At 26.0% G+C, this 25,239-nt stretch overlaps 1 protein-coding gene across 1 annotated transcript in view; it reads right to left on the bottom strand.

Moving 5' to 3' along the window:
- LOC113372925 (zinc finger protein ush) overlaps positions 1-24,983 on the bottom strand; it is a gene marked incomplete in the record, with an annotated part of 100,555 nt that extends 75,572 nt beyond the window's left edge. The window contains 1 exon segment of the mRNA XM_026613259.1: positions 24,932-24,983. Coding sequence (XP_026469044.1) covers positions 24,932-24,983 — 52 coding nt within the window.
- Positions 24,984-25,239: the final 256 nt, after the last annotated feature.

Below are 25,239 nucleotides of genomic sequence, written 5' to 3'. Positions count from 1 at the left end.
ATTTAGCAAAAACTGAAAAAAAATTATCTAAATTGGGAATATGCACGGAAAATTAATATAAGGTTGTCAAATATCTCCCTTCCGCCTTTTTGTATTATAAACCAAGAGCAAAAAGGCGGAAGGGAGATATTTGACAACCTAATATTAAAAAAAAAAAAAAAAAATTTTATATGAGGACTTATTAAACCAATTATTTAACATTATGCGTAAATTAATAAGCTTTCCGAATATATATATATATATATATATATATATATATAAATTTATATCAATCTGCAAATAAAATTAAAAGATATTTGTCTAAAATTAAAAAATTGTCCACGCACAAGCCCATGAATTTCGACAGTCATACTGGTAAGGGAAAATAGGCCCGATGAAAGTGCATTCCTTCGTTCGATCTTAGATAACTTGTAAACTATTTGTGCAATAAAAATAATGTATATGAGAAATTTGTAGAAAATTCAATTATCTAAAATATTGCCTAACAGTAAAAGACTCTATATTAACTCGGTATACTCATAAATTGCAATAGAAAACGGTGCATCAAAAATGCATTGTTTTATATTACCAGAGTTTTCGAATTTGATTCCTGGTGGCGCTCGACTTGTGCACCAGGATTTCTGGTGTATATATATATATATATATATATATATGTATGTATGTATGAATATGTGTATATATGTATATATTAGTATATATCATGTGGAATAAGATTAGGAAGTTTGTTATGAAGATACGGCCATAGAGGATGGTACCAGCATGCATATAAAACTTGTTATCTTATTCGGACTGAATTATCATCGTCCCTTTCGCACTCGCTTAAATTGCATCAAGTGATGATAACAGCCGAAGACTGAAGATTATCATCATCATCGTCCAGGACGACGATGTCCTTACCTACTTCTTTATAAAACAAAAAATGGAGAAAAAATTCATATTCTCATATAAAGTGTACACTGGTTTCTATTGCCATTTATGAGTATACCAATTTGTTGTCGAGCGATTTCATGTTAAACAATGTTTTAGATAATTTACAACAAATTTCTCTTTTACACTATTAATTTTGCGTACATAGTTTAAAAGTTATAAATAATTCAATGAATAAATGTACCTTGGCCCATGAAGCAAACTTGTGTCAATTTATGCTGTGTTTTGTGAATAACCTAGTTGTTGTAAGGTATTTTAATGTTAGACAAAGTTTTAGATAATTTAATTTACAACAAATTTCTCTAATACATCACTTATATTGCATTAATATTTAAAAAGTTATCTAAGATAAACCAACAATAAACGAACGCATGAAAAATTCATAGCCTTCGTGGATTTAAGGTTATACCTATTAAAGAGTATTTTACGTTTTCTACAGCCATTTATGAGTATACCGAGTTGCTGCAGAGTTTTTTGGTATTGGACAATGTTTTAGATCATTCGATTTTACACACATTTCCCAAAGATATAATAAATCTATCATAAGTAGTTTAAAAGTTATGAATTATTTAGTAAATAAATGTACTTTGGCTAATAAACCAAACATTTGTCATTTTCTATTAGCATTTATGAGTATACCGAAAAAACATATTCTTCTCAATTTTCGAATTTTGTTCAACTTTATTATAAATTTATAATTAGTATAATTTCAATTGCCACTTTAATAACATTATACATAGTGAGTTTAGTAAAATTCCGGGCAAATAAATAAAATATACTGTATTTATATTGTTTACAATATAAGTATAATTTTATAGAAAAAAATCGAGAACTTTCTCCATTATCATTTATGAGTATACCGAGTTGTTATAGAGCATTTTAATGTAAGACTATATTGAAGATAATTTAATTTACAACAAATTTCTCTAATACACCATTTGTATCGCATAAATAGTTTAAAAGTTATTGAAGATGTTACTTCTAAAAGCACTTTTACGCACTTTTATTTTCTCAAAATTAAACCGCATTTGGTAGAAGACTAATTTTTTGCAATATTAATCTTGAATATTTATATTACATATACAAAAAGTTTAAACAAAATTCTTGAACAAATTTATAATCCATGGCATTTTTAATTAAAATTTCAAAAATTTATATTAGCAAATCCAGGCAAGATTAAAAAGTATTTTTTACACTAAAACCACTTGAGGTATTTTTTTTATTTTTGTTAATTTTTTGTGTTTCGATTATATGTTCGTCCATCATCATAACTTGTCTAGATATAAATCCTAATCATCATCTAAGAAAATCTTTAAGAGTGCATCTCATGTGCAGTGAAATAAGTGAATTTATTTCTCATAAAACACGAACCAGGAAGTCTTGACGTCTGATATCGAAGAAAATATATATTTACTGATATATATATATATATATATATATATATATATATATATATATATATATATATATATATATGATAACACTCGAAACTTAAAGCAAAATTATTTGTATTTATGCATCAGTTGTTAAATATTTTTTTTATAATTCTTCCCCAATTTTTATATTAAACAAAACTAATGCATAAAAATTACTAATTCATTATCAACATTTTCCCAAAGTTTGAACTTGCAAATATGATTTATATTAGGTTTAGATTAAATTGTGTAATAAAGGAGCGATTCTTGTTTGATATATAATTTATCATAGCTTCATTTTGTATTCTATGCATGCTTTTTGCTTGTCACATTTCGAACATTATATATATATATATATATATATACATTTATAAATGTGTATATATACATATATAAATGTATATATTCATTGTTTATATACGTGGAATGAGCTAACACGATTTTCACAAATGAATAATGCATTTTGAGATGTGTTTGATGACATTTGTAATGTTAATGTTACAAAATACAAATATACATGTATATGTATATATATATATAAATATAAATATATATATATATAATATATATATATATATACATGTATATATTAAATATATCAGCGCATCTAAGTACAATATGATAAATGATACATTTCATGCAACCCCTTTAACTAAGTCAATAATACAGTGAAAGCAGAAGATTTTCTACACGTGTTATTAAAGTTACAAATTTTAGGAAATTTTGTATGAGACTTCAAAAATTCTAGTACTAGATATTAAAGTAGAGTATTTCAGTATCATCATATCCAAATTTCGTAGGTATATTTTAAAGAATATGTCCTGAGGAGCCCTTCAAAAATGTCAATTTTTTTGGAAACTAGTTATAGATAACCTTTAGTATTTGGTGTGTATAATTGTAAATTTTAGAAAATATTGTTAAAACTTTTGAAAATTCTAGTACCAGATATTAAAATAGACTATTTAAGGAATATCATATCCAAAGTTTATAATAATACATCAAAAAGTACGTTCTGAGAAGCCCGTTGAAATTAAACAACATTTTCTGGAAAGTACTTACTTTAGTAACTGTAACTACATTTCGGTACTTGATGGATTTTATTGGAAATTTTAGAAAATTTTGTAAGGAACTTGTAAAACTCTAGTACTAGGTATTAAAGTAGGCTATTGAAGGAATACCATATCCAAATTTTATAATAATACATCAAAAAGTACGTTCTGAGGAGCTCGTTGAAACGTCACAAATTATCCGAAAACTACTTACGTTTGTGTTATAACTAAATTTTGGTATTTGTAAGATATAAATGCAAATTATAGAAAATTTTGTTAGTACTTTAAAAAATTCTAGTACTAGGTATTAAAGTAGACTATTTAAGGAATATCATATCCAAATTTTATATTATTACACCAAAAAGTACGCTCTGAAGAGCTCGCTGAAATGACACAAAATTCTCTGAAAAGTATTTAAGTTAGTGTTATAACTAAATTTTTTAAAATTTGCATATTTTACAAAATTTTGTTAGAACTTTATAAAATTCTAGTACTAGGTATTAAAGTAGACTATTTAATGAATATCATATCCAAATTTCGTAATTATATTTCAAGAAATACGTCCTGTGGAGCTCTTTAAAAATAACACATAATTAAGTGGAAACTACTTAGAGTTGTAACTAAATTTCGGTACTTGTTGGATATTATTGCAAATTTTATAAAATTTTGTTAGAACTTAAAAAAAATTTAGTACGAGGTATCAAAGTATATTATTTAAGGAATACAATATATAAATTTCATAACTATACTTGAAATAATACGCCCTGAAGAGCTTTTCGAAAACGACGCAATATTCTCGAGACGTATACATCAATGTTTTAATACAAAATAAATAAAAAAAATGAATTTAAAAGAATTATAATTTATATATATATATATATATATATATATATATATTCTTTATCCTTTCCTATTTTTTCCTACAAGAAAAGGGCGTCAACTTTAAAGTTTTCAACATGTATATTTTATAATAGCGTTAATGTTTTTGCCGCTTTTCTTAATTTATTCTCATTTTTCTCAAATGTTGCATTTTAAATATAAAGAAAAGGCAATTTGAATAATTTAACATTTATATATCAGAAAGTCACGCAAAAAATTCTGAAAGAAATATATGCAACGAGGTTAGTAAAGGAAAAATGGGGAAAATTGGTTTAAAATTATGGTACGGAACCTTTTTTAAATTCACATATAAAATTGATTTTTAACAAACTGCATGACTACATTATGAGAAAGATGAGATTTGTAGTAAAAAAATATAAAAAAATAATTTTATATATTTTTTTTCAGAAGAATATTCTTTCCACCTTAATGATGTAATTAACACGGTCGCATTTTTCAATTACCAAAATAATTATCTCAATATTTATATTTAACATCGTTTCCTGATTTTTTACACCGGAAAAATAATTTTGATTTATTGCGCTTTTATGTCCCTTGAAATAAAATGAAACAAAAATGCAGATGCGTTTTTCAGGTGCAAAATCTGATCTTATAATTTCTTAAATTCCTCATAAACATGGGGAAGAAAATCGAGATTTTATTCCTTAACGTTTCGAAAAAATCCTGAAATCATGATCAGGGCGCTCAGTCATGTGTAGAAGATTGTTCGCATTTTGCACAAAGAGATAAAAGTTATAGATATTAGAAGAAAACTAGGAAATATTAAATATTTAATATTATAATATTAATATTTAATATATGGATAGTTAAGATATACTAGTGCACTGAGCAGAAAATTGGTACATTATATAAATTAATTATAAATTTCTTTTGTAGCTATAACTGAATAATGGTACTTGGGGGGTATAATTGTAAATTTTAGCAAACTTTATGAAAAACTTAATAAATCGTAGTACCAGGTATTAAAATAGACTATATGAGGAAAAACATATCCAAATTTCAACACTATATTTTTATTAATACGTCCTGAGGAGCTCTTCGAAAACGATACAAAATCTTCTAGAACTATTATAGAAAATAATAGAATACGTAGAAAATTCTGGGAAATTTTGTATGAGGCTTAATAAATTCTAGTACTAGGTATTAATGTAGACACTTCAAGGAATATCATATCCAAATTTCATAACTATGTTTTAAATAATACGCCCTGAGGAGCACTTTGAAAACGACACGAAATCTTATGAAAACTGCTTCTTGTAATAAATACATTTTCGTATATGGTAGGTTAATTGTAAATTTTGGAAAATTTTGTTAGAATGTTAACAAATCTTAGTACTAGGCGCAATAGTAGAATATTTGAGAAACATTATATCCAAATTTCATAATTATATTTCAAATAGTACGTTTTGAGGAGCTCCTCGAAAATATTACAACAAGTACAACATTATAATCCTCTCACGTGTTTTAATATAAATGACATACTGGTACTTGAAGGCTAAAATAGTAAATTTAAGAAAATTTTGTTAGAAACTTAATAAATTGTAGTACTAGGTATTAAAGTAGACATATTCAGGAATATCATATCCACATTTCATAACTATATTTTAAATAATACGGCTGAGGATCTCTTCGAAAACGACACAAATTCTTTAGGAACTAATATAAAAAATAATAGAAATAATAGAAATAATAGAAAAAACGTTCTTGTACTTGATGGATAAACTTGCAAATTTTGGAAAATTTTGTTTGAACCTTAAATAATTGTAGTACTAGGTATTAAAGTAGACATTTTTAAAAATATAATATCCAAATTTCATAGTTATAGTTAAGAAAATGCGTCCTAAAGAGCACTTTTAATATATAATAAAAATAATTCAGTGCAACTAGTAACTAGTGGTTAGTTTTTGGTGAGTAAAATATTAATTTTGAGTGCGTTCCAGAACTTTAATATAATATACGAAAAGTGGAATGTATATACAGAATATAGATGTATATATATATAAATTTGTATATATATATAATATAATATATATAATATATATGAACATAATCTGATGTCTCCGCCCCATCACGTTCGAAGTTTCAACACGATCTTTGAGTTATAAAGTAACGCCTTGTAAAATCTTTTGCAGTTGTGATAAAATTTTAAGATACATACATAAATATATACATATATATATATATATATATATTAATATATAAATGTATATATACGCGGACGGTTTAAAAATATAAGCCAAGAAATTGTAGTGAGATCTGCCAAACGATATTTTCGAGAAATTTATACCTTTATACAGTTTTATAAATATGTATATATATATATATATATATATATATATTTAATATATCAGCCAATACGTTATATTAGAGAAATTCCAACTATTTATTTAAACAATTTGATACTAACAATAAGTTCATCATTCGTCTAAAAATGATACAGAAATTGAAGAAATTGAAGTTAAAATAATTTTATATATACACGGAACTTATTTTCTATCAATTTTATCACAAAATTATCAAATCATCTTGATTCATCAAAAAAAATTGTTTACGATTCGATCACACAGGTGCAGCATATTTATTATTAATCGAAACGAAAAATAAAATTCGATAATCTTTCTATCACTAATTAAAGATCGATATCAGTCTCATAAGAGATCTTGTGGTTTTTCGCAATGATCATTCGATTTTTTTAATTAATCACGCAAAAGATCTTGTAAGATAATTTAATCTGCTGATCCCTAATTAGATAAACAAAATTTATGGCAAATAGAAAAACCCAGAAAATAGATGGTAATCTGTAAAGGTAAAACATTCAGGTTCCAGAAAATGTGTTATAATGTTTAATTTATTTAATTTTTTTTTTTGTAAGAATTATAATATATAAGAATAATGAATGATACTGTAATAATAAATGTAATATAATACTATCAAAAATCAATTTAATTTGAAAATCAAGAAGCTATATAGTTATGTATCAAATTCTTTTTGGCCTGGGCAACCTTCTTTGGCAAATTTGAAGCTGATAAAATTTCCAGTATTTCATACTAATATACTATTCATAAATTGTTAGTATTTATAGTATAAAAGTGCACTGCAAAACATATATTTGCAGTACATTTTTTTGTTCTTTGCATACATATACTTAGTTGTTTGACGGTACATTTTTTCAGTATTTTTACTATAACTTTGCAATAAAAGTCCAATACTTTCTTACATAAGTTTAAAGTTCAAAAAATTTCCAACATTTCATGCTAATAAAGTATTTATAAATTTTTAGTATTTATTAACTTCCCGTAGGGCAAGTTATAGTAATCGCAAAAAAATCGAAAATGAAATTTTTTATATATCTTTACGTTTGAGAGGTTTCTGAACATTTTGGCATACCTTAGAAAAAATGGATGTATGTGTGTGTGTGTGTGTGTATATGTGTGTGTGTATGTGCGTGTGTGTATGTATGTGCGGATACAAATTTTCGTCGACGATTTCGGGAACACGGATCAACCGATTTGAATAATTCAAAAATCATTCGATTCGTACTGATAAGGAGACGTGCTGATTAGTTTTTGGCAAAGGCAGGTCAAGCCGTTCCGAAGATACGGGGCAAAAAGTTCCGAAAACGGTAACTCAGTTTTTAAGAGAACGGAGCGTCCGATTTTAATAATTCAAAAAACATTTTATTTGTATTGACAAGATGAAGAATCGATACAACTTTCATGAAGGTAGGTCCAGCGGTTTCGGAGATATAGAGGAAAAAGTAAAAAAATGAGCCATTTGGCGGTCAAAAATGATCATTAAACATATGCACATCAAATTATCAGATATTTTATAGAGATTTTAACAATAAGTATACATTTTGTTAACATTCCTATGGGTTCCGTACCAATGCTTATGCGTTAGACAGCGACGCGGCGCTTACGCGCTTTATATTTTGTCCCTATGTAGTTAAAGCAGTACGATTGCTTTGAAAAAAAAGTTCAGATCTTCCACAATATGTCAAAATAAAGTAAAAAAAAATTTTTTTTTTTAAAAAAAAACTAATTTTTTGTCCAATTTATAGTTTCTCAAAAATCTTATTTTTTCAAAGTAATTTTTTTTCAAAAATGTTAAAAAAAAATAATAATTTTTGGTACGGGAAGTTCCAGCAATTTGCCTTAAGGCACGATGCCCTAATTGCCTTAAGACAGAATTCCACTTACAGCTAGTAATAAAAAATGCACTGCAAAATATATAATTGCAGTACATTTTTTTAGTTCTTCGCTTATGCAAAAAACAATAAATTAATTGTTTATAAAATACAAAAAAATCTAACAATTACATCGAGTGGTTATAAAACATAAAAATGTTTTTTTTTTATAATAATAAATAACAGTGTTAGAATTATTTTACAATTTTATTTTAGATCTTTCACTTGATCATAATTCAGGATGTTCATAATTTTGACTAAGTAGACGTTAAATTTTTTCAGTATTTTTACTATAACTTGAAAATTTGTATAAGAAAGTCCAAAACAATATGTAGTAATATTAAAGCCGGCGAAATTTCCTACAAGTTTTGGTAAAACAGTATTTTTTCAAATTATTAATAATATTGCAAAAATGCAGATAAAAAAGTTAGCTAGATCACATGAAAGTGTACACATGTACACATTTATTCATTGAATCTCTTGTAACTTTTGAACCGTTCAAATAATATTAGGTTGTCAAATATCTCCCTTCCGCTTTTTTGCTCTTGGTTTATAATACAAAAAGGTGGAAGGGAGATATTTGACAACCTATAAATGATGTATTTGACAAATTTGTTTAAAATTAAATAATCTATAATAATGTTGTAGAATATGTCAAAACCCTACAGCAACTCGGTATACTTTAAAATCGTCACTAAAACCAAAAATAGCACCACACCTAAAAGTGCCCTCTCAAGTCCGCACTAGTACTATATAGTAAATGTAGTTGTGTGTGTGCATTTATTTATTAAATCTCTTGTAATTTCTAAACGGTTTGTCTAAAATTAATAAAATATTTTGCAAATTTGTTTAAAATTGAATAATCTATAATGTTGTAGAATATACCGATTACCTACAGCAACTCGGTATACTTTAAAATCGCTTTGAAACACAAAAGTAGCAGCTCATTTAATAGTATCCTTTTATACAACTGCTTTACCACTACAAGTGGGGTAGTGTGTGTGCGTTTACTTACGAAATCTCCTATAATTTCTAAACCGTTTGTCTAAACCAAATGAAATATTCAACAAATTTATTCAAATTTGTACAATATATAATATTTTCTAACACCACAAACCCGTACAACAACTCGGTATACCCTAAAACCTCCACCAAACCCAAAACTAACGCATCATTCACAAGTGTCCTTTATAGTGGTGTGCACAAGTCTGTTTCGTCGATGATTGTGTGTGTGGTTTTGTATGTATGTTTGTGTGTTTGTATGTATGTTTGTATGTATGTATGTTTGTATGTTTGTGTGTTTGTGTGTCTGTCTGTGTGTTTGTGTGTGTGTCTGTGTGTCTGTGTATAAGCCCCGGTGTCTTATCAGATCATTGGCGAAGCGAGGCTGTTATCACACCAGATCGATCTCGACTGATAACACAAATATAATGGAACTACAATCGACGACAGGTTCCAAAACCGAGAGGTTTATGATGTTTTTAAAAGTCGATTCTGAGCTTCTCAATGAGAAAGGACATATTTTGGAAATTAGGGTTGGGGATGCAGTTGGAGGTGAAAGGATTTTTTAAAATTTTGACTAGATAAAGATTATAAAAATTCAGGAGGGTGACTTAAAAATTTGGTGAAAAATAAAGAAGTATTTGTATGAGAGATCTATTTAGGTTCAAAAGGATGATTTTTTTCTGTTTTAAAATTCCAAAATAAATGGTAAACAAAAATCGACGACAGGTTCCAAAACCAGGAGGTTGTTGATGTTTTTAAAAGTGGATTTATAAGCTTCTCAATTTGAAGGGATGAAATTTGAAAATTTGAATTATGAACATTATAAAAATTCAGGAGAGTGACTTAAAAATTTGGTGAAAAATAAAGAAATATTTGTATGAGAGATCTATTTAGGTTCAAAGGGTTGATTTGTTTCTGTTTTAAGATTCCAAAATAAATGGTAAACAAAAATCGACGACAGGTTCCAAAACCAGGAGGTTGCTGATGTTATTAAAAGTGAATTTATGAGCTTCTCAATTTGAAGGGATGAAATTTGAAAATAGGGATTGAGTAAGCAATTGGGGATGTAAAGGTTTTTGGTTGCTGGTTGGAGGTGAAAGGGTTTTTTAGAATTTTGGCAAGTAAGAAAGGTTGAAGTTTATAAAAATTCAGGATGAAGGCTTGCAAAGAAGAATAAATATGTATTGTATGAGAGATTTAGTTAAGTTCAATACAGAATGGTGTTTTTTTTTTTCTTTAAAATTTCAAGTTTTCAAAATACATAGATGTTTTTCCAAAAAAGTCAATGAGATGGAAAGAAATTTTTTTTAATAACAATTGAACAGACAGTGTGATTTTTATGAGAATTTGGTATACGGTCCGTCAGATAACTTTTTTTTGAAAATGCTATATATAAACTACTGAATATTTTCTCAATTTAAATCTTTTCTTGTGAAATTTGAAAGTGCAATCCTTCTGGTTAATAATCGAAAATAATTTAATTGAAATGGTTGTCTAACTTTTAAATGGCTGTCAAAAAATTATAAATTGCTACTAATAAAAAAAAGTTACGAACCCCTTAGATGCAGAGATAAAGAAGAATTTGTTACAATTTTGACATAATTTTAATAAGATTTAGATGAGATTTACACAAATCTTTTTAATAGACATATTGTAAATTTTTTACCTATTAGAGTGTAAAGGAGATTTTTTCTTAAATAAAGGAATCCCTAGTTTGTGGTACTCAAATTCTAAAATTTTAAGTAATAATTTAATGTAAGTTCATCCACAGTTCTAATACTATTTTCTCAAAAATTACACAAATCTTTTTAATAGACATGTTATAAATTTTTGACCTATTAGAGTATGAGAAAGATTTTTTTCAATAAGGGAATCCCTAGTTTGTGGTACTCAAAGTCTAAAATTTTAAGTAATAATTTAATGTAAGTTCATTTACAGTTCAAATACTATTTTTTCCAAAAATTGTCCAATTGGCAATTGATAAAAATGTAGTCACAAAAAGCTAGATACCCAAATTCTAAGTTTTTGCAAAAAAAAAAATAATCAGGATTTAAATGCAAAATATTTTTAAATTTTGATTAAGAATATCGAATTTTCTGGGACATGTACAGTTTTAATACAAAAATTTTATTACAAAATTAAGACTTGATTTTGAGGAATTTTAATAAAAATAATTAACTCATAAATATATATATATATATATATATATAAATATATAATATTTCAGGTTTATACATTTTTATTCCAATGGCCTTCAATTCCAGTACAGTCAGAATAGATAATAATCTATATAAATATACAAATGTATATATATATATATATATATATATATTAAAATATATATAATTGTATGTGTATATCAATCATTCCATATCTGCTTAGTGGAGTTTTCTTATCAAATCAAAATCTGTCTTCAGGGATTTGTAAACTTTTAACTTTATGTATATATATATATATATATATATATATATAATTGTAAACTCTATATAATTAAAAATAAATTACATTATTTACAAAAATCTTTAAAAAAACTTCTAATAATTTTGGTTCCAATTTAAAGAGTTAATTGTCTTTTTATGGTAATTATAAATAGATGTATTATACATCTTTACTATTTTTCTGAATTTTTTTTTATTAAAAAAATATATATTATTTTTTACATTTAATTAGTTTCTTATTAGTTTTTATTTTTGATAAATCTTTCAGTTTCTATCTATTTATTTATTTTTAGTTTCCAAATCTCTAACATCTGAAAGAAGAATTGCAGATTTCATTTACAAAATTAAGTGCAACGATTGCAACTTATGTTACGTAGGAGAAAGTTACCAATATGTTTATAAAATAATGGGATAACATATCTAAAATTCAAAAATTACAGAAAATTTCAAAATACGTTCTTTGAACACATAGGTAAATTCAATTCACACACACTTTAGCACTAATAATCCTGTATATTATGCAAAATGCAATTGAAAATTTTTTAAAATAAATGAGGAAAACAGAAGACTAATTTAAATTATTTTTTTTGTTAAACAAATTTATTTACACAAAAATATGATATATATAAAAGTTATAGATAATTTGATGCTTTTTAATATTGTAATATACTATATTGTTCTAACATCAATATTTTGAGAGTTATGCAAAATGCTATGGAAAAATTGCAGAAATGATTGAAGAAAACTGAAGACGCATTTAAAGAATTGTTTTTTGAAAATGCTTCGATTTTTTAAAAAAAATTCAGGTAAAAAATAAATACACGTGATATCCTACTATACGTGATGTTTTGTGATTTTTTATCAATATTCCCCCCCTTTTCCCTCTTATTAGAAATAGTTGTACCTTTATGAAAGTAAAAATATTAAGTTGAAAAATATTCTAATTTTTATTCTAAATTATTTTAACATTTTTCTACTTTAAGTATTTTATCACTACAATTATTTTCATATTATATATTCTTTTTTGATACTGCTCTTAATTTAAAGGATATTTAAAGGATTTTTTTACCCTAAGAAGACTCTCAAGATCTACAAGCCTTAATTAAACTATTTGAATTTTATTACATTTTTTTTCTTCAAATTATTGTATTAGATTTTACTAATGTTAGGCTTAATATTGTTTAATTATTGTATTTTACTGTAATTGATTCAATTAAGATAATTTATTTTCTGTAGTTATTAAATTTATTCCTGTATCCGTAATATAAATATAAATATAAATATTCTTCATATTGCCATATGATCAAAATTAATAATTATTAATATTAAAATTTTACAAATTTACACAACCTAAAATTTGTTTCAACAAAATATTAAAAATTATTAACAAATCCCTGAGCGCTCCACATAATTCAAGTACTCGACCAAGATATATGTATATATACATACATGTATATATACATATATATAGACATTATGTATATATACATGTATATACATATGTATATGTGTATAATTATATCCTGTGTCTATAAATGTGTGTGTTAGTTAAAATAACAGACAGATTTCAGTTATCGTTCCACAAGATCTCAAGAAATACTTGTGTAGATCTCGACAAGTGATAAGTCGCAACTATATAACACTCGCCTTCTCTTCTTGCCTCGTCTCGAATCCAATGAAAAAATTCATAAAAATTAAACATTATTGTTATAAACAAATTCGTAAATTATTGATAAAGGTCACAGGATAAAAGAAATATTAATGGGTTAGGTTTAAATTGGTTAGAAAGGTCTGATTATAAATAGTGTACTTGCATTTAATGCTTCAATTTCAAGAACTAATCTATTATGAAGGTCATAACTTTAAAACCATTTTTTTAATACGAATTATGTATTCGACAAATTTGTTCAAAATTGATTGTTATACAAATGTTTCTGACGATAAACGACTGTACAGTAACTCGGTATACTTTAAGATCACTTTTTTTCATGTAAGTATAAAAGTAATGCTATTTGTACAACTTTGCTTCCGCCGTTTTTGCTATACGAATTATCTATAATAGCGGCGGGCGCAAAGTTGTACCAATAGTGTAATTGCATTTAATACTTCAATCTATTATATAGGTCATAGCTTTAAAACCATTCGTTTAATACGAATTATCTATTCGACAAATTTGTTCAAAATTGAATGTTTTACAAAAGTTTCTGACGATAAACGACTGTACAGTAACTCGGTATACTTTAAAATCACATTTGAAATGAGGCACTTCAAATAAGTATAAAAGTATTGCTATTTGTACAACTTTGCTTCCGCCGTTTTTGCAATACGAATTACTTATAATAGCGGCGGGCGCAAAGTTGTATAAATAGTGTAATTGCATTTAATACTTCAATCTATTATATAGGTCATAACTTTAAAACCATTTGTTTAATACGAATTATGTATTCGACAAATTTGTTCAAATTTGATTGTTTTCCAAAAGTTTCTGACGACAAACGACTATAGAACAACTCGGTATACTTCAAAATCACATTTGAAATCAGATATATTATTTAAATATTGCGCATGGTCAGAAGGTTGTTGAAATTTGTTTTTTTTTTGGGATTTGTTGTAAATAATTTTGATACAAAGTATGTAAATAGTTTACAAATGTACAGAAATGACTACATGTATCATTGATTAATTAAAATATTTAATATTACGTGTATTTTAAAATTTCCGGCCACGCTTTGCTGGGGCTAAAGTATTTTTTGAACGTAGAAGAAAATCTACAATATAATGTTACAATTAATTGTATATATATATATATATATATATATATATATATATATATATGGTTAATTCATTGAATTAAGCCTTAATTGTATATTCTGCACACGTTTCGATCAGATTTCACAAGAATTGAAGACATTCTTCATCAGGTAACTGTTAATTGATGGAAGATCCAAAGAAAGTTTTAAAAAAGTATATATATATATATATATATATATATATTCAATAGATAAGTCCTGGATTTTTACAATATATTGATTGTTTCTTTTCCGAACAGTAAGTCCAATAATAAAAAACAATTTGTTTTTTGAAGATGTTTAATACGACGTTTCGGAACTAGGTACGTTCCATCATCAGGTTTAAATATATATAATGATATATATTTATTTGATATAAATATATTTGTATATTTAATATATACATAAATATATATAATGATTTTTCTTACCATTACCTTAGAAAATATTAAAAGTTAATTCGCGCCAATTTTTTAAAAAAATACAAATAAGAAACCAATGTTGAATATGTTCGAAGATATTAATTATAAAAATTAAAAAAGCACGTATATCATTATTTATATCCATTATAAGTATATGATTTTGTGAATAAATGAATCTAATAAATATTTAATTAATTTAATTTTTTTTAAGAAAATATGAATATCAATCTCTGAGTTTTATTTTACTTTATTTAAAATAAGAAATTCATTTTTTAAATTTTCTATTATTATGCAGTATGAATAAACTATATGTGTATTCGAATTTTATCTTTACTACTTAACTAATTTAGGAAGAGTAATTTTTCGCACTATATAAAAAATATGCACTATATATAAAAATTTAGCAGTACTAACAATATTTAACATGTACGTTTCGGAACTGAATATGTGTCATCAATCCGTAAAACCTAACATTTCGCTACATTTATTTTAAATAAAATATCAATTTTTTTATGAACAAATATTATGCAACAAAGAGTATTTTAAGATAATGTAGGAATATTAAATTTTTGTGCCACTCCTGTTATATATATATATATATATATATATATGTATGTATATATATATATATATATATGTATATATATATATAATGTTTCATGTGAAAGGCAAATATTAAATATTAGTTTTCCGAAATCTAGATAATAATATATTCTTTATCTATGTTTATCTTAATAATACATGTATATATATATATATATATATATATATATATATATAAGTATATATATAAATTATCTCTGAGTCAATTCACAGAATTTGATTTTGCTTGATAAATATACACATTGGCACAAACAGAAATATTTATAATTTGTATATAAATATTTATATATATATATATATATATATATATATATTGAAAATTTATTCATTTATTTCAATTTTGCAATATATTATATTTAATAAAAATAAATATATTGAAAGATATACAAGATATAATAGATATATCACAAAAATGATTGAAGAAAACAAAAAGAAAGTTTAAATAGAAATTTTGTTAAACAAATTTATTTATACCAAAATATGTTATATACAAAAAGTATAGATAATTCGATGCTTTTTAATATTGTAGTATATTATAATGTTCTATCACTAATATTTTAAGATTTATGCTAAATGCAATTAAAAAACTTCGAAAATGAATGTAGAAAACTAATGATGCATTCAAATGATTCTTTTGTTAAAAAAATTCACACGGACAAAAATATGATATATACAAAAAGTATAGATAATTTATTTCTTTTTAATTTTGTAATATATTATATTGCTCCAAAATCAACATTTCCGGAATTAAACGAGATATAATAGACCAATTTCAAAAATGATTGAAGAAAACAAAAAAAAATTTAAATAAAATTTTTGTTAAACAAATTTACTCGTACAAAAATATATTGTATTTAAAAGTTATAAACAATTTAAATCTTTTTATTATTGTAAGACATTATATTAATCTAAAATCGATATTTAAAGAGTTATGCAAAATTTATTAGAAAAACTCCGAAAATAATTGAAGACAAAATGAAAAATTTACAAGATATTTTTTTGTTATTTTATATATATATATATATATATATATATATATATATATATATATTCGAGGTGGAGACAATCGTACAATATATTTTTAATTCGTCTGTATATGTAGATATGGTCCTGTAATTAGTTAATCTCTCTTATCTTCAAGTCTGGCTCATGCTTTTAAGTCACTTATGCCTTAGATATCTTATCTACACAAATGTATACATATAAATATACATATATACACATCAATATCCACATACACATGTATAAATACAATTACAAACGTGTACATATCCTCCGGACGTTTCGTTTTAATTTTCGATTTCCTCCGAGGAACACCGGTTCGTTATTTTTTGCATAACTTCAAAATTATCTTAGATAGATAAAAATTATCTTTTGCAAATTTGTTGGTAATGAAATTATCTACGAGTTTGTCTTGGATTGAAATTATGTATAATTAGTAATTTTAAATAAAAATAACGTTTTTGTCAACAGAACGCGCAGGAGTCAATTTGATAACAAATCATTGATACAGTAAAGAAAAAATGGTGTGTGGAAATAAAATTATAAATTAATAAAAAAATATTTTTATATTAATTTAAAGTTATAAATTATTATAATATACTAATTTATGTAATATTGACAAAAATAAAATTTTCTAGAAAAATAATAATATAAGAATAATAATTTGAGATCCTTCTTCAGTTTTCTTACACTTTTTTGTTAAACCATTTATAATTCGTAAATTATTAGAAATAACTCAATATTGTATTAGACAATATCAAAATAGATGTAGATAAAATTATCTACAAAATCTTAATATATAATATCTTTGCACTATCAAAAAATTTTAAGCAAAAATTAGTTTGAATATCTGATTTATTTTTGTACAAAGCTTCCTGGACATTTTTCTCTTATTTCTTGCATAACTCTAAAAATAGATCAATATAATATTTGCAAGAGACAAACCCTTTAAAAGTTACAAGGGTTCTAATAAATATATGCACAAATTGATTTTGTCGATTATAAACGCTTTTTTAATGTGTATTCTTTAACACTTTTAAAAAAATATTTAATGAGTATAAATTTTTAATTTAAATGATTTTTTCTCTGCATCTTCAATACAAAATGCATGTAAACAAAAGGCGAAGTTTTTCGAATTTTATCAACCAGACTCTGACCTTCTCGAGATAAATCTGAGATAGAAGATTTTTTTTCGTTTTAATCTCAAATCCAAACACAATACAATAACATCATTGTTGATTCGACGATAAATTCAATTCACAACACTAACACGATAATATTCCATTGAAAAAGGATCGAGGACGCAATTTTGTGCATTTGTAGAAAAAAATTTGGTAACTTTTAAATGGTTTGTCTGATGTGAATGAAATATTTGGCAAATTTGTACAAAATTAAATTATAAATACAGTTTTTTAACACTAGAAAGACCTGCAGCAGTTCGGTATACTCATAAATTCAAAATAAAAATGATAAAACAACAACTCGGTATACTTATAAATGATATTAGAAACTCGGAATTTATTACAGTACATTTTTTGCTTGGATCTTAAATAACTTTAAAACTATTCATGCAAATTTTAAGGTGTATTTGAGAAATTTATTGTTAAATTGTTAATAACATTGTCTAACAACCAAATACTCTACAGCAAATCGGTATACTCATAAATTGCAATAAAAAATAAAAAATATTTTCCCGGATAGTGTTAATAAGGATAAAGTCTCGGGCTAATATAGGGTTAAAGTATTGAAAAATTCAGTTGGATAAATATATATATATATATATATATATATATATATATATATATACTAAATTATATATTGTTCAAAGCAATATCAATTTTAATAATCAGCCGTAGACTAAACAATGAGACAATAAGATTATCTTTGTATACAAACATATATAAATTTATATATATACGCATATATATATATATATATATATATATACGTATATATATATATGTATATATATAATTATATGTGTATGTATATATATTTATATAACAATGTATGATTTTATACAGATTCTAATCTCTTAATCATATTTGTACGTTTTGTTTTCAGTTATAACTTGCATAACTCTCTAAATATCGATTTTAGATCGACACAATATATTATGATATTAAAAAGCATTAAATTGTCTATAAGTTTTGTATATATTAAATTTTTGTACGGTTAAATTTTTTTAACAAAAATGTTGTTTGAACTTATCACTACTTTTGTACAAACATTTCAAGAATTTTTCAGTTATATTTTGTATATCTCTAGAAATATTGATTTTAGATCTATATAATATATTACAATATTGAGAAGGATTAAATTATCTATACACACGCACATATATTTACATTATTATTATTATATATACATTTATATATATATTAGGGTGGTCCTTAAAATGGTCATTTTCGAATTTTCTTGCTCCCAGGGGCTCAAATGGTTCCAAATTGATAAAAAACAATTCTCTGAAAGTTTTAGCTCTTAATATTAACGTTTAGATAGAGCGCAATTCAATCAAAGTTTGTATGGAAAGGGCATGGAAAAAATTTTGAAAATTAAAAAAAATGTTTTAGGTATAACTTAGCGACAAATGAATGAGTTTTATTCATTCATTTGTTCGCTAAATTACATTTAAAAAACATTTTTAAAATTTTTGAAAAATTTTCCATGCTATTTCCATACAAAACTTTGATTGAATTGCGCTCTATCTAAACGTTAATATTAAGAGCTAAAACTTTCAGAGAATTGTTTTTTATCTATTTGGAACCATTTGAGCCCCTGGGAGCAAGGAAATTTGAAAATGACCATTTTAAGGACCACCCTAATATATATATATATATATATATATATATATTTATATTTGTTCCTAAAACAGGCGCCTGGATTTATCTCCGGCGTGGGGCGCCTCTTTTTTTCTTATTTTAATTTCTTTCAAACTGATTACAAAATATTTTCTTGTCTTAAGTGTCTTTATCAAATAATATAAATATATACATATATATATGTATATAATTATACATATCAATGTGAAAGGATTAATTACTTACATATACATAAACAATGTCGTGGAAAATAGTTACAGCGAATTAAAAACATTAATTTTCGATGACGAATTTTTTTTTTTTTTTTGTAAAACAAATTTAGTTATAAAAAAATATACCATATGTGAAATTTATAGATAATTTTATCCTGTTTAATATTGTAATTCGAATAATCTTTTCTAACACTATAAAGCCCTACAACAACTCGGTGTACTTCAAAACTTAAACGAAAACACGTTAAAGTGCTATTTTCATCGACAAACTCATTTTGTGCATACATTTATTAATCCCTTGTAAATTTTGAAGAGTTTGTCTCATGTAAATGAAATATTTGGCAAATTCGTGCAAAATTAAATTTTTAATAATGTTTTCTAACACTTTAAAGCCCTACAACAACTCTGTGTACTTCAAAACTTAAACGAAAACACATTAAAATGCTCTTATCATCGACAAACTCAATTTTAAAGGATTTGTCTGATTTAAATGAAATATTTGGCAAATTTGCTTAAAATTAAATAAACAAAAATATTGTCTAACACTTTAAAGCCCTACAACAACTCTATATGCTTCAAAATTAAAAAGTAAACACCAGCTTTAATTTTTATATCTCTAACTTCTTATATCGTTACTATTTTATTTTATGTTACTGATTTATTTTGTTAAAATAAATTTTGCAGATTTAGAACTTAATTTTATTAAATTTAAAATTAATAGAAATAAACTATATTTATTTTCAAGGTGTTATTAATAACTATTAACAAAATGTTATTTCGCCCAAAACTTTTAAACAAAATTAAAAAACGTACTTTGCTTATTAAAATAAATTTGCTGTGTTAAAATGAATTAAATTTAATTAATTAGAATTTTTAAAATATTATAAATTAAACAATGCAATAATTTTTAAATATTTTTTACAAGCATATAATAAATTTAATAAAATGTATTACTTTTTTCTGTAAAATATTTTCAGCAAAAAATAATGATGGATTTGATTTGTTAAATAATTTGTTCGCGCGCGTTTAAAACTCTATTAATTAATATGTATTATTAATTAGATGTATAAATATATACTTGTATATATAAAAGTGTATATGTATATATTTTTATATATATCATTGAATATTTGATTTAATCTCCAATTCCTGAGTGGTGTCTAGACGTGGGACTTCTCAAACTGTGATATACATACATTTTATGCATTAGTATAAAAAACCTCTTCAGTTTTAAAAGATAATAAGTCGGCATTTGTTCAGATAACACATACAGATATATACAAATGAATAAAATTTACTAATCTTGACGTAATAATAAGAAATGGACATATGTAATTGAAACGACATTTGGAAAAATATTTTTTTACTTCCCGAAATTTTGGCTATAAAATCCAACTTGCTAATTTTAAGAGATCATATTAGGAATAAGCATGGGGTCAATATTTTGTCAACGAGTATAATATTTTCTCGAAACTAAAAATACACGTGATGGGGGAGGGGGGTAATTTTGAATATTACCAAGGGGAAGAGGGGGTTAAAAATCCCTCACCTGCTACACCTACAACTTTATCAAAACCCAAAATTTTGCACCCCAAAGAAATAAAGATCAAAAGAAAAGAATTTGAAAAGCATTCAGAACTATATGTTTTATAAGCTGCTTTTGTTGAATATTTTCTAATCAAGTATTTTTTGTAAAGGCAACCCAGTTAACATCACGTGGGTAAATTATTGTAATCGTCCAAAAATCGAAATTGCCAATTTTTGCATATCTTCACGTTTTGAAGGTTTCTGAACATTTTGGCATTCCTTATAAAAAATGTATATGTGTGTATATGTGTGTATGTATGTGTATGTATGTGTAGATACATTTTTTCGTCCACGTTTCCGTGCTGATTAGTATTTAGCAAAGGCAGGTCCAGTCGTTTCAGAGATACGAAGAGTGCAGTTTTTGAGAGAATGGTTCATTCGATTTGAATTATTCAAAAAACATTCCATTTATCGTATTGAAGAATTTATTAATTTTTTGCAAATGCAAGTCCAGCAGTTTGAGATCCAGAAAAAAAATTGAAAAAAATTGGCATTTGGCGGTCGAAAATCAGATATTTTCGACTGTATAAATCAGCCGACGTGAATTAGTATCACTTAAGAGAAGTTTCAAAATTTTAGAAGTTTTAAAACAAAAATTCAAAAAAAATTAGTTCTCAAAAAAATTCCAAGTTTTCAAAAAATATCAGTGTTTTCAGAAAAATACGTAGTTCATAGTCAAAAAATGGTTTAACTTCCCGTAAGGTAAGTTATTGTAACTGTCCAAAAATCGAAATTGAAAAGTTTTGTATTTCTTGACGTTTTGAAGGTTTCTGAACATTTTGGATAACCTTAGAAAAAGTGGATGTGTGTGTATATGTGTGGATACAATTTTTCGTCGACATTTTCGGAAGTACCGCTCAACCCATTTGAATGATTGAAAAAGCAATCGATTCCTATTGATAAAGAGACGTGCTGATTAGTTTTTGGCGAAAGCAGGTCTAGCCGTTCCGAAGATATGAGGCAAAAGGTGCCAAAAACGGTATCTCATTTTTTAAGAGAACGGGGCGTACGATTTTAATAAATCAAAAAACATTTTACTTGTATTGACAAGATAAAAAACTGATCAAATTTTAATGAAGGCAGGTCCAGCGGTTATGGACTCTCTATAATAAATAATGGACTCTCAATAATAAAAAAATGTCATTTGGCGGTCAAAAATGTTTATTGGACTTATGCACATCAAATTATCAGATTCAAATCAGATCAAATTATAGAGATTTTCATAATGCGTACGCATTTTGTGTGCTTATTTTTGGGTTCCGTACCAAGATTTTTAATTACGGTACGGAAAGTTCTAGCAATTTGCCTTAAGACACGATACCATGCACACCACTAGTTAATAATTAAAATTGATGATAAACAGTTCAATTTTTTTAATAGGGCATCCATACGTAGTGGATAACATTCAGAAATTGATAAAAAAAAATTTATCAGAAATTATTGCTGAAAAAAAAGAGTAAATAAGAATAATATTTATGTCGCTTTTAGGCGACATTCGTTGGACGACCTGTGTAGCGAAAGAGTTCATTATAACCAACATCCAGGTTGAGCGTGAACTAAAAATTTGAGGATTTTTTAAAAAAAAGTTTCAAATTTTTGAGACCACTATCAGCAACAAATTCGCATACCACGTATTGCAAATTTTTGGTGTACTTGGTAAATTTAACTTTTTCCTATCCTCTGTATGTATATGTATATATGTATATACAGGCAACACAACAGCGTCGACCATCTTTCTATACTTTTTGATATCTGCACACAGAAATGTATTATATTATAATATAATGTATGGACTGTGCTGATAAGGCCGCCTGACTCGAAAAGCAGATAAGGCCTCCCGCCTGCCGCCGCCGCCCGCCGCCGTGAACGTGTTGGTGGTGTCGGTGTACTGTCGAGGATACTACATATATAATACTAGTGTTGGTGGTGTTGGTGGTGGTATCGGATAGCCAGCTAGCTAGCTAGTACGAGCGAGCGACCGAGTCTGGAGTCTACGGGCCGTGTCTTTTTGTAAAAAGCGACAGGGACGGATGAGGATCGGTGGAAGAACTTGAGGAATCGGACATGGGCCAATTTTAGGTTACACATCTTACAGCAAGGTCGTATTTCTTCAATAACGAAAGGTCAATTGGATGATGTCGAAGATGTAGTGGTCTTAGTGTGCCAAAATTTGTAGATTTTGGCAAATGATATATTGTTATGCACCGACACTCTTATCTATTTACCGTCACATTTATGCCTCTATGTGCATACTACCACATTATGAGCCGCTCAGTGCACACATCGACTAACTCCACTTTTTGAAAAAACTGAGATATTAGTGGGAAAAGAACCTGGTATTTTCATAACTTTTTATGATTATAATAATTTTCCAAAATAATGAAAATTGCCACTGTAAAACGAAAATTTTTTTTGACCACTGAATCCATAAGTCATTTATTTCAGAAGACATTTTGATTAACTCCATTCTGTAGTGTATATGTTCTGGTTGGGTTGGATTTCGGGTTTCAAATTCATGAATTACGAATAAGAACACAGAACTGTAGGGTGTTGTGGGTCTCGAAAAAAATTCATCTAGTTTTATAAAAGACATCGAGGACGTTACAAACTTTGAAAAAATAACTTACTAAAATTCGTGTACCCGGCAAAACAAGAATATTAAAACTGCCTGAAGTTTATTGAAACTTGTTCAAAGTACGGAAATAAGAGCTAACTAAATTAAAAATAAATTTCTGGTCGGTTAAAACAGTTATTAATCTATTAACTCAAGATTTTGTTATTATTGAGTCACGTGCGAAAAAAAATCGAGACATAATTTTACCAGATAGTTGATACAATATAATAAAGACATTTAAGAAAAAAGCGCCATTGTAGCTAAGCCGAATGCTTCACTAATTGTAAGATTTTTTATCTATTTTTTATTTATTTAGAACAATAAATCAATAACAAAAAAGTAACCATCACAGGGTGTCCAGAAAATTGGCCTAAAATGCGCTGAATTTAGAATAGAAAGGTCCAAACCCAACGATATACAATTTAAGTGTAACTACAATGAAGATCCGAATTTTAAAAAAAAGTTTAAAGTTAAAAAAAAGTTGAAAACTTGATTAACTCCACAAGTCATATAAAAACTTTAACTATAATGATAATTATTTTCTCACTATTAATAGTTTTAAATCTTATATACCGTCACACGTAAGCTATATATGTGTTTATACGTTCTAAAATATATTTTTCAATTTACATTATAACAGGAATTTTTAAAAGCAATATACATTACTTTATCGCTTTTCTCCACTTTCTGACTTTCGGAGTTAGTCGATGTGTGCACTAAACGGCTCATTTATTACTCTATGGACTCTACATCTCTCTAGTTCCACTCTACATTCTATGGTCTCTATATTTCCGGCTGGACGGAGGACCTCTATGTCTATCACAAGCTCTCATTCTCTCTCTGAACGTCAAAAGGAACACTTAACCTTATAATAATCTTTAATGAATTTCTGTATAATAATATTTGTATTCTATAATAAATCTATGAAACTTGTGTTGTGTTTTAAAATACCAAAATTACCTCCATCGCTGAAGGCAAAAACCTTAACACAAGTTTTGGTTACAAACTGCATGATGATGCAATGGACTTTTGGTACAGAATTTGAAGATGGTGAACATGGTTTAGAAATCGCTGGCTCCGGGTTCAAAACCCACAAATAAGAGTGACATCAAATTCTTGATGAGATCAATGATTCCAAATTGATTAAAAACAATTCCTTGAAAGTTTTAGCTCTTAATATTGTCTTTTAGATGGTGCGCAATTAAATCAAACTTCGTATGGAAATAGCATGGAAAAAATTTTGAATGGTAAAATCAACCCCTCCTGCT

The sequence above is a fragment of the Ctenocephalides felis genome, unplaced genomic scaffold (genome assembly GCF_003426905.1).
Source record: "Ctenocephalides felis isolate EL2017-DRISC unplaced genomic scaffold, ASM342690v1 CF-g0.4_SCAFFOLD_01604, whole genome shotgun sequence".
NCBI classification, from domain to species: Eukaryota; Metazoa; Arthropoda; class Insecta; order Siphonaptera; family Pulicidae; genus Ctenocephalides; species Ctenocephalides felis.
This window is presented reverse-complemented; position numbering and strand designations above follow the sequence as displayed.